General features: G+C 36.1%; 1 protein-coding gene across 1 annotated transcript; it reads left to right on the top strand.

Annotated features, from left to right (window-relative positions):
- LOC100332608 (C2 calcium-dependent domain-containing protein 4C) lies at positions 1-4,749 on the top strand. Its single transcript, XM_005170537.6, has 2 exons — positions 1-127; positions 1,848-4,749. Exon 2 carries the CDS (start codon positions 1,888-1,890, stop codon positions 3,151-3,153), a length of 1,266 nt encoding a protein of 421 aa, XP_005170594.2. The 5' UTR covers positions 1-127; positions 1,848-1,887; the 3' UTR covers positions 3,154-4,749.
- The last annotated feature ends 7,735 nt before the right edge of the window (positions 4,750-12,484 follow it).

Below are 12,484 nucleotides of genomic sequence, written 5' to 3'. Positions count from 1 at the left end.
GAACCTCTCTCACCGCAGCCTGAGGAAAACACAGCGCACACACACTTACTAATGAACACTGAAGTGCCTGTGAACGAGTGAGGATTCTCGAAGAGGGGAAGACATTTTCAGAAACAGCGAGTAACAGGTTTGAAAGTTTACTTTACTTCAACTAAATTGTGATAAAGAATTGTTTGGATTTGGAATGATTTTGTACAATGTACTTCATCAAAAAACAATGCACTAAGACATTTTTGAAAGCTTTCTCATTTAATATCTCGTGATAAGCTGTTGTTTTGTTTTTTAGTTGTGTAAAAAAACACATTTAAGATGTATTTACTGTCTTCTTTTATTTGGTTAGTGATGCTTTAACAGGGCAAAATATACATTCAAAATGCATTTACTGTTTTTTGAGGGTTCAACAGTACATTAAAAAAACAATCTGGTTTCCCACTTTTTCTTTTGCATGCAAAAGCTTGTGTGGATGTTACATATTAAAGAAATGAGATCTGATTTAGTTCCGATAAAATATTTTTTAACAAATTCTATGAATTAGCCATCAAATAACATGTTTATTTGAGTTAGATGGTGAGCAAGCGTCAGTTGTCAGAAAAGTTGATCTCTGAATCAGAGAGACCATCGGTGTGTTCAGTGCAACCTGTTGCTGTTCATGTGAACTCAGTCTCAGTGTGGATGTTCATCAACTGAGTGTATCAAATAAATTGTTTGGTGTAACAGTTTATCACACTCAAACATTTTTGTAAACGACTGAAAATGTAAGTATATTATAATTTTTGATCCTGGAGTACACTGGACTAAAAATAGTGATTATTTCACATATTTTACTCATGCAATGAATGTCTCTCCAAAGACTAATGAGGTGATGATTATAATCAGGTATGCTGCAAAAGGACAAAATGTACAGAGACTGTAACTTCAGGACTAGGACTAAAAATCAAAAAAGAAAAAAAAATCCATGAAAAAGGAATAGTCATCTACATCTTATCTAAAATTATGATTTGTGTAACATCATAAAGTTAGCTAATGTTATTTCATGGATAATTAAAAGAATGTGCTGTTTCCCTCATAAGATCACTTTCTAGAGTCTAAAGTTTTAGTCGTATATCATTTGTTTAAAAAAGAAAGAAAAAAATATTCTAAAAAAAAATTGTAAGTAAAATGTAATTAAGTATTTAAAGTATCCATGCATTAAAGCTTAAACCTACACCAGCACAAAAAAAAGGTAATCTATCTTCACCAATTATTTAATAGATGTTCAGAAACAATGTTGGAACAATGTTCACCTGCCGAGACACCCTTAGCAACAAAAGGCTTCTTAAAGGAATAGTTCACACACTTGTTCAAAATCCTTTTGGTTTTCTTTCTTCTGTTGAATAAAAGAAGATATTTTGAAGAATGCATGTGGCTGGACATAGAAAGTTTTTTCCTACTATGGAAGTAAATGGGTGCCAGCAACCAACATACAAAAGAATATCATTTATTTGTGATCAACAAGAGAAAGAAACTCATTAAGATTTAAAACCAGATGAGGGACAGTAAATAATGAGGCAGTTTTATTTTTGGGTATCCATTAAAGCATTTTTCATTAACAGATGGACTGAAAATTATGACAAAACATTTACCAAACCCTTCATTATTCAACTAAAGTTAAATGTTTTTCTTTTGTAAAACAACTTGAGGTGACAATTTGAGGTGAATTTTATACTTTCCCAGAAAATTACTGTATAATTGACCTTGCAACTTTAACTGGGACAGATGTTAATGATATAATGATATATTATGGTAAACTGTGAGGTATTATTAGCTGTGAGGCTCACTGTTGAATGTTCTGTTGTGTGTGCTTACAGGCAACCGTGCATCACCCAGTGGGTTAAGCCCAAACGGATCATGTGGGTTCTGGAGAAGATCCGGGACTCAGTTGAAACAAATGTGCTCCGACAAGGAGAGGCGGGTGAAAAAGGAAAGGCTCCTGTTTATAGCAACGTCCTCACACCAGATAAGATCCCAGATTTCTTCATCCCCCCCAAGCTTGTAAGCTGCCCACCAGAGACCGAAGCTTCTGACGTCAAACCCAAAGAGAGTCTGAAACCCTCGACGTCTGAACAGACCATCAGCAACAAAAAGATCAGCAGCCCTCGTAGTCCGCGATTGGTCAGCAAGTTAGCAGGAGACACCAAGAACTTACTGAGGGCGGCGAACCGCCACATCATTCAAATTGAGAGTGCGGATGACGTTGTAGCAGGTGACACCAATGCTGACCCTCAATCCCAATCCGCCATGTCACTTCCTTACATTCCAAAAACTCAGACTTCCTACGGCTTTGCTACATTGATGGAGAGTCCCCACACCCGGCGGAAAGAGTCCCTCTTCCACTGTGACCACACAAGCCCAGTAACATCACCCAACACCCAACGCAAGTCCCAAAACAAGAGTCCTAATGAAGGGAACCACCTCAACCCTCCGGATTTTAACACCTCACATATAAACCCCTACCGATACTTCAGCGGGGGCGAGAGCGACACTTGCTCTTCAGCAGAGTCCTCTCCATTCAGTTCTCCATTGCTCTCCCGATCTGCCTCTCTACTGAAGATCTTTACTCACGAAACTCAAGCCAAGGTCGCAAAAGGGAAGCGGACATTTGCCAGGCATAGTTCCTTGTCTACGGATGAGTGCAGCTCAGCAGAACCAAGCCCTAATGTTCCTAGACGGAGTCACTGTTCGTCCTTGCAAGCCGGCGGAGCTCTGGACCATCTTCATGGCGGGGACCGCCAACACAAAGAGCACACCATCAACATGCATAAAGGAGGCACTGTCCGACTTTGTGCAGACTACGACGCTGGAACGGCCCGCTTGCGATTCCGCATTATAGCAGCCGAGGACTTGTACGATCCCATGTTTGACATTAAGAGCATCAACTGTTGCGTATCGCTCTACCTCAATCCAGGCAAGTTGCAGAAGCAGAGGAGCACGATAATCAAGAACAGCCGCAATCCCGTCTTCAACGAGGACTTCTTTTTTGATTCGGTGACTTCGGCTCAGGTTAAGGACCTCGCTTTGAAGATCAAGGTTGTAAATAAAGGCACTAGCCTGAAAAGGGACATGCTGCTTGGTGAACGAGAGGTCCCTTTGTGCAAGCTCTTGTCTGGATTCTAGCCCTTCATAATGAGACCTTGCCTTCAAAGGTGGAATAAGGTCTTCTGTACTAGATATTTGCTTTGTTGTCCTTTCACGTAGTCTGATGTGGTGGTTGATTTAGTATTTAAAGGTAACAAACAACCACCACCTGCTCGAGATCAAGGTATAAGTATAGCCTGTAAATATCGAAAAGTCTTTTTGTAAGTCGCCTTCTGTATTTTGGTTGTGCAACTCGTTTTAGCCTAATTAAAACCAAGCATTTACCTATTTGATTGTAAAGACTTTTCCATCGAGCCGCAGACCTTTGAAGCTACACAATGGCCTTCTGTGCTAATGTTAGCTTTGATCCTGGATGCATCTGCTGGCTAATTTGGAGGATGAATAACCAGACTGAACAATGTTTTGTTGTGTGTCGACGTCATGTTGGCGTAAACTTGTAAATGCGATGATGTATTCCTGCAACATGCAGAATGTCATTTGGTGAAACCCAGAAGCCTTACTAAGGAGCGTTCTTTTGCATGTTCATGTTTGCTCAGATTGGATTATTGTTTGGTTCCGCGTCATTATCGGTTTCTGTTTGTTGGATATCAATATAACGAGTGTTCTGGATTGCACTTTTTTTGAAACGGTCTTTCTTTGAAAGTCTTTCCATGCACACTACTTACTCAGAGTAAGGGCACAGAGTGAACTCGCATTTGTGTTGTATTAAGATTAAATGTCAATCCACGCCATTCCATCTTTAGCAAAGCAAAATTCATACACAAAGGAAAGCATGTGTCATTATGCAAATGAGTGAGCTGCTGTGCTCATTCAATGGAATGATTTAGAAAAGTGGTTGAAATATGACCCAAATAGGATTAGTAACAGATGAATGCATGGATCTTTCATTTCCGATGTGAGATGTTGTTATTTTTATGATAAAATCAGACTATTAACTTATTGGAAGGACAATCTCCTCATAATAAATTAAACAAATTTAGTAACTATAATTTCACTTCATAGATAAAGAGCAGAAAAGTCATCTTTGAGGTAATGAGTCGGCTACAGTCCTCATTATAAAGCTAAAAAAGACATCAAAAATGGCCCCTGAAACTAGCTAATGGATGGTTGGTTACGCAGGGAATGCAGGGAACGGACAAGAACATCTCTATATTTGTGATCTGTGGATTGTGCAGTAATTATCCGAGTGCAAAAGGCACATGAAGCTTTCCATTTATGTTCAAGTATATGATTAATTTCCTAAACCACTCGAATGCTGGAGTCTTCCTGTTTTAACAGGCGTATTTTGCAAATTGAAAAAGTGCCAATCCTGTGTACTTGATGTAGAAGTGAACTGTTCACCCGCGTTTGGTGTGAATCCTTCATAGTGGATCTCGTCAACTCTGATAGTTTGTAATTTGTGTGCATGGATAATATTTTCACTGTGGTAATCAACTTGTAATATATAAACTATTTTTTGCAGGTGTTTGATGGAAATTTCGGTGTACTTTCTTCTGCGCCCCTGCATGGATGTTCGTCTGTTGTACTTGTATATTAGATGGACAAGTGGGGGTTCAGTTTTGTAAGTTTGCAACCATGAAACAAATAATAATAATAATAAAAGAATTGTGGCCATTTTGCTTTTTGGTTTAATGTTGTCTGATCAATTTTAGGGGTGTATTTTGAATAGCAGTGAATGTGGCAGCGAAGAATTTTAGCTATTAATATTTCCCAAATGACTTCAGTTTCATGTGCGAATAATTTCATGAATTTTTTATTTTATTTTGATTACAGCAATTGTTTGATTGTTTTGTTTTAATCCCGAACACACAGATGTACGAAAACAAACTAAAGTGTTGTGTTATTCCAGGCCAGTAGGTGGCAATGTCACGTAAATAAGCACTATGCGCCTGAGCACATATGGTCCTGTATCCTGCCTTTGTTATTTTTGTTGGCAAGTTCTTAAATACAGAGAGAACTGAAACGTGTAAGTTAATAGAATTCATGCAAATAGAAAAACACTAACAATCTGAAAAAAGTAATCTTCAACACACGAGCGTGCAAATTCTCGCAACACATGCAAATACTGAAACATGCTGCAAGTTAAGAAAACACATGTATTGTACAGTTGTTTTAAAAGTAACTCTCGCTAACATGACGTTAAAATAAATCATTGTAATTTCACTTTGTGCAGGTGGAAAGGTTGTTAGGGTTAAAAAATATACAAACAATAAGGAATTTTATGACCAGGAAGTTAAACAAAAAAACCCACCTCTCAGATCTGTGATATAACATTTCTGATTCTAAACAGGAAGTAGCTGCATTGTAAAAAAAAAAAAATTGTATGTATTTTTTTTTTCCGACAGGTATAGATGCTGGAAAAAAATCATAATATAAAGACCGTTAAATTACAGAAATTTTCTGTAAAAAAATATATGTCTTTTCCAGAAATTTACTGGAATTTTAAATTTAAGGAAAGTTCTGTAATTTAACATTCGTTATTTTAAGGTAAATTTCATTAATTTAACAGCTGTTATTTTATGTTTTTTCCCAGCACCCCAGCTGTCGGAAAAAACCCGGTAAATGAACGGCTGTTAAATTACAGAAATTTACTGTATAATACCGGATGTTAAATTGCAGGAATTTACCGGAAACTTAAATTTAAGGAAATTTCTGTAATTTAACATATTGTGATAATTGTTTTATTTAACTAATTAAATTAAATTAAACATTTTCAAACAATAAATGGTAGCTTTAAACAGTAAATGGTAGCTTTTTTGCAAAACAATACTGAATTTTACAGAACCAATATTACAAAAGTAACCCCCCAAAAAAGTTACTATGTACATGTAGTTTTCATTTAATATACAGCAAATAAAAATGATGAAAATTATGTTAATCTAAATATTCAAAAGAAAATTTTGTCATCTTTTTTTAATGGCAATCTCTGGAAATTTCCCTGTATTAAGTTAGGGATCCAGATGGAAGGACATCATCGGTCTAAAAAAACATGCCGGAATAGTCGGCAGTTCATTCCACTGTGGTGACCTAAAAACTAGGCCAAAGGAAAATGAACAAATGAATCTCTGGAAACTCCAGATGAAATTGATGTCATTCAATTATAAATTGTTAACAAAAACTCATAGCACTCTTATATGCCATAGCAATTAGATATATTTCTGCAGCCTTTCCTCTGTCCCCTAAATAGAATGTGACCACTATGGTATGAGGAGACAAAGTTTAATGTGGTACATGTCTGCGGTCACCAAGGGAAACCTTTCCAGAAGTTTTGGGTGCTTCAAGAAAGGTTTCCGAGCACACATAAATGTTCAAAAGGGGCTGAAAAGAACAGACATCTCTTTCTGGTAAACAGATAACAGCAGAGGGTCATCTGTCTCCGCTGTCCGCCGGGCCTTCACCTCATTAGGCTAGAGGAAAAAAAAGAAGCTAAAGCAGAAGAGCAGAAAGAAAGACAGAGAACTGGAGCACTCCTGTTTTTCCAAATGAGCCATCCATAGTTTCACCTCTGTATTTCTGAGCTTATCTCTATGGCATCTATACTATTTCTACCACTTTCCTTCACAGTTATAATACTGTATAGCCAGCCATAGCCAACTAAACATCATCGCCATATTTGACTTCAGGCGACGTCATAGCGCTACGTATATATGGCGACATTCCCTGTATCGCGTCATGTCAAGTTTGTATAACGTTAGATATATTTCACATTCTCAAGTGTTCATTACGAATGTAACTGACGCCATTTTGCGCTGTCATTTAATTACTATACTATAATTTAAGCTAATATTACTTTTATTTTGGCTACTGTTCAGACTTTTGAAGTGGATGTTTGTACGGGTTCCCTTTCTGTGACAGGATACAGGTAACGTTAACAGATAATTAATTTCAGTTATGTCCGCTTATTTATTTACTTGGCAAAACATGGCTGTTAATAATGTAACCTCCAATATGAACGATAAATCCCATGAGGTAAAATAAGTCCCATGAGGTAAAATTATGTTTACTCATATTAATATTATTAACAGGATTAGATTTTGTGCAATAATGAATGTAAAACCTCGACGTCTAACTGATGGGCAAGTGTCGGTTAATATTGATAAAACGTCTCAGAAGACACCGTTTCATTTGTCACAAGAAATGGCACATCATTCAGGGGCAGATAAGTTCCTCGCGGTTTGTTTTGTGATTAAAAGCCCTTCAGTCCTTATCAGCATGGCGATTTGTTCAAGACTCTTTCGTGACATTAAAGCCGTCTTTGTGCAGGATTACAGTCGCTACAGCCTTTCTGACATGATGTTCTTTGAAAATGCCCTCTCACACGGTTCAGAAATTGATTTTGTTTTTGTATTATATTGGAAGCTGGGGTATGTTACAGCATGAACTCTTTGACATCTGCTGGAATTAGTTTTTCACATGGTTCGTAATGGAAGAGATTTATCCTGTCTGAAATCAGTACTTCTCTGAATATCATTGATTCATTTCATGAAATCGGTGCCCTTTGTGACACTAAGATATAACAGCATTTAAATGATAAACAACCGATGCATTTGTCATTTTAAAACATAACAATGATGTTTTTCTTTAATATTACATCAAATAAAAGTCAAATAAATACTATTTATTGTATTTATGTTTATTATTGTATTTATGCTGATTTATTTTATTTAATGTAGCCTTATTATTAACCTACATTAGCATAAGTATACACTGATTTCATAAAATATAAATAATTGTATCACTGTTCCCTTTTTTCATACCAGGCCTGGGGCCTGTTTCAGTTAGGAGGTTCAAACAACTCTGAGTTTAAACTTGAACTCTGAGTTGATTTACAGAGAGATTAAAAACTCAGAGTTTTCGGTTTCAGAATAGCTGATCTGAGTTAGATCAATCAACTTTGAGTAGACCAACTCAGAGTTAAGCGCGCACACCGTGACTATAAAAAGGCATTATCAATGGAGTGCAGATATTACGAGTGACTATGGCAACATCTTAAAAAAAAGAGATCAGCATTTCTTTCTCCGGCTGAATTTGATCTGCTCATGCAAAGTTATAGCAAATATGAGCGTATATAATTAAAAAGAAGCAACCATCAGTGAAACAGAGACAGTTAGCGTGAGAAAACAGCTGCTCAAGATAATGGGTAATTTTTTATTTAAAGTATTTAAACATTTAAGTATAATAAAATAAGTAATCTCATGTGTGACGTTTATAAAATGTTTCTAAACTTTTACACACGTTTATCAGTTTTAATAGATTTAACAGTGCACTTGTGTGTCTGCCTTTTTATTGATCAAGTGATAGAGGTTGATATAACATTTAGATAAGCAGTGCTAAAAACAATTTTTTAGAAAGAATAATAATCCCATTAATCTAGTAACAGTACATGTCAAAGGTCAGTGAATTTAAGCTAATTATTTATGAAAAAAGGAGAAGCCATTCTCGTACGTGACTTTGTTCTGTGTGTGACAAAAATGTAGGCAATATCTATGTTTCCATCCAAATATATTACATAAATTTGTGCAAAACTGGAATAACGCCTAAAAGATGCGAATAAAGCAGCGTTTTCATCCAACAAGTCGAAGAGAACACACTCACTTCCTGATTAACTTGCGGCAAATATCAACAGTAAAAACTGAATTTACTGTGGTAGAAGAAGCTGCGCCAATTATTTTTTTATTTAATAAATGTACTTGCACCTCAGAAGACAATTGACACACAATGAACACGTGGGGGGCGTTAGAAGCCATGAGACGCGGAGATCTTGACACGCTCCAGGGGCCTGTTTCAGTAAGGAGGTTCAAACAACTCAGAGTTTAAACTTGAACTCTGAGTTGATTTACCGAGAGATTAAAAACTCAGAGTTTTCGGTTTCAGAACAGCTGATCTGAGTTGGGTCAATCAACTTTGAGTAGACCAACTCAGAGTGAAGCGCGCACACCGTGACTTTAAAAAGGCATTATCAGTGGAGCGCAGACATTACAAGTGACTATGGCAATATGTTATAAAAGAGATCACCATTTCTTTCTCCGGCTGAACTTGATGTTCTCATGCAAAGTTATAGCAAATATGAGTGTGTATATTTGAAAAGAAGCAGCCATCAGTGAAGAAGAGACAGATAGCGTGGGAAAACAGCTGCTCAAGTTAATGCCTAATTTCACTTTTTAAGTATTTAAATATTTAAGTATAATAAAATAAGTAATGTAATTTGTACTGTTTATATTTTTTTTCTAAACTTTTCTTTTATACATTTATTAGTTTTAAATGATTTAACAGTGCACTTGTGTGTCTGCCTTTTTTATTGATCAAGTGATAGAGGTTAATATAATATTTAGAAGGTAAGCAGTACTAAAAATAATTTTTAGAAAGAATAATAATCCCATTAATCTAGTTACATGCATGTCGAAGGTGAATTTAATTTAATTATTTATTAAAAAAGCATAAGCCATTCTAGTACAGTTCTTCTGTGTGTGACTAAAATGTAGGCAATAGCTATGTTTCCATCCAAATATATTACATAAATTTATGTGCAAAACTGGAATATTGCATAAAAGATGCGAATAAAATTCCATCCAACGAGTCAAAGAGAAAAAAATCGTCACTTCCTGATTAAACTGGCACCAAATATCAACAGTAAAAACAGAATTTACTGTGGTAGAAGAAGCTGCGTCAATTAATTCTTTATTTAGCCTAATTAATGTACTTGCGCCTCGATGTCAGAAGACAATGCTGAAACACAATGAACACGTGGGGGCGTCTGAAGCCATGAGACGCGGAGACTCTTGACATGCACCAGACGTTCGGAGGTAATTAATAATATACACTAATACTGAAACAGTTCAGGCATTTTAGAATGACTAAAGCAATATTTAAGACATGTTACAGTGTGCTCAGCCTGCTGGTTTGTTCATTTACACACATTTTCATTATCATATGATCATGATCTTTTTTTTAATGTACATACTGTAATTTGTTCAGTAAAAGTGTTTCCATCGTAGTTTATGCGCACATTTTCTATTGAATAAAAGTTTATCCTACTCAGTTATGCGCGTTTTTTATGCATATTTTAAAAAGTTATGTGCATCATGACGTTTCTATCAATCGTTTTTATGCACGTATCCAAAATGAGCATTAAAATAGGTGGGTGGAAACGTAAGGCTAAGGCGAGAAATACCGCTTCATCTTAAAAAAAAGGGGAGGAGACAGACAGAAACTCTGAGTTTAGAGAATAAAACCTGCTTCTGACCAGGTTAGATTCACAGAGTAAATTACCACAGTAACTGACTCTGAGTTAAAGTTACCTCTCTTTCAGAAACAGGCTTGACTTACCCTGCTTTCTCCAGTTTAACAAACCTGCCATTTTGAAACGGAAAACCCAGAGTTTCTCTCATTTCAGGGTTAAAATACTCTGAGTTTTCAGTTAACCTCCTTTCTGAAACAGGCCCCAGACGCTCGGAGGTAATTAATAATATACACTAATACCGAAACAGTTCAGGCATTTTAGAATGACCAAAACAACATTTAAGATGTTCTACAGTGTGCTCAGTCTGCTGGTTTGTCCATTCACACACATTTTCATCATCATCTCTAACAAACCTTTTTTTAATGCACATACATACTGTAATTTGTTAAGTGTTTCCTTCGTAGTTCATGCGCATCTTTTCTTATCAAATAAAAGTTTAACCTACTCAGTTATGCACATGTTTTATTATGCGTATTTTCAAAAGTTATGTGAATCATGATGTTTCCATCAATCGTTTTTATGCACATCTCCAAAATGAGCTCTAAAATAGGTGTGTGGAGACGTAAGGCTAAGGAGAGAAATACTGCTTCATTTTAAAAAAGGGGAGGAGACCGACAGAAACTCAGAGTTTAGAGAATAAAACCTGCTCCGAACCAGGTTAGATTCACAGAGTAAGTTACCACGATAACTGACACTGAGTTAAAGTTACCTTTCTTTCAGAAACAGGCTTGACTTACCCAGCCTTCTCGAATTTAACAAACCTGCCATTTTGAAACGGAAAACCCAGAGTTTCTCTCATTTCAGGGTTAAAAAACTTTGAGTTTTCATTAAACCTCCTTTCTGAAACAGGCCCCTGTTGTTACCCTCACCTAAACAAACCTGCAAAATAATGGTTCATCTCAATGACATCACTTTCAGGACGTTCTATCAAACAACTGCAGTAAGTTTCTCCCCCTCTACTATAATGCTCTGTTTTTAAGGATTTATAGTGTTTCACATCATACAATATCAACATTACCGTTTTAAAGTGTACAGTAGATGAAGAGTTTATAGCAAAAACCTCTAAAGCCATGTCTAAAATTTGCACTTTTCTCCGACTCCTGTGTGTAGGCTCTGTAATTTTACTTTGATAGTGATGAATAAGTTATTTACGTTGCTTTTAAAGTGAACATAAACACGAGGCTGACAAAAAAATTGTCATTTTAGGAGAACATTTCAGATGGCATTTAGAGGTTTTTGCATCTGAACTCTTCAAATATAAACATTTATTTGACTTGATAGTTAATATCTAAGTAATAACCTTTCAAAGTGTGCCACATGTGCTTTTGTAATTGAACATAACAGCTAGCAGTTAGCAAAGTAACTTGAAGTTGTCTAACATGTAAAGTCTAGGTAGGATAGAGCTGTGGATACGGACATCAATATACAGCAGCATCATTTTGTGACGCTGTATAACAATACAATTTTTACATTACTGTGACGGTTGGGTTTAGGGTTGGGGTAGGGCTAGATGTAAAAAAAAAAAAAACATTTATTGGGTAATTTAATAAATAATCTGAATAATACTCTGTACAACTACTGTTTTTTTACGTTATGATGATGGTTGGGTTTAGGGTTGTGGTAGGGGTAGACATTAATAAAATGTAATTAATGGGAATTTTAATGAATAATTTAAATAATTCTTGTTAACTTCCGGCAGCAACCATATCTGATCAAGCAACAATTGTCCTGTGTCTTCACATCAGCCATGTTACTCTTCCAGAGTGTTTTGGATTCGGCGTGTGAGATACAGGGATGGAATAAAGATTTAATTTAGTTGTCATCATTGTTACTCTGGCCAGTCCTGTAAATATGACGTTAATCATTAATTTAAAACATTTTAAAAACTTAAATGTTGATGTTTTGATTGTAGGTTCATCCATTGTAATTGTAAATATTGAACTATGGACAAAGCCCATTCTTTTAAGATCTCTCCTGTAAAAACATGAGATCAAGCTCCGAAAAAACAGGATGTCACGGTCATCTGAATGGCAAATATGAGATGTGGGGGAAACCAGAGCACCCGGAGGAAACCCATGCAAACACGGGGAGAACATGCAAACTCCACAC

Source organism: Danio rerio, chromosome 22 (genome assembly GCF_049306965.1).
Source record: "Danio rerio strain Tuebingen ecotype United States chromosome 22, GRCz12tu, whole genome shotgun sequence".
Lineage (NCBI taxonomy): Eukaryota > Metazoa > Chordata > Actinopteri > Cypriniformes > Danionidae > Danio > Danio rerio.
The sequence above is the reverse complement of the archived record's forward strand: the minus strand, read 5'-3'. Positions and strand labels throughout refer to the sequence as shown.

Excerpts from the sequence above, each read along its gene's own strand:
- LOC100332608 (XM_005170537.6), top strand. The coding sequence starts at position 1,888 with ATGTGGGTTCTGGAGAAGATCCGGGACTCAGTTGAAACAAATGTGCTC.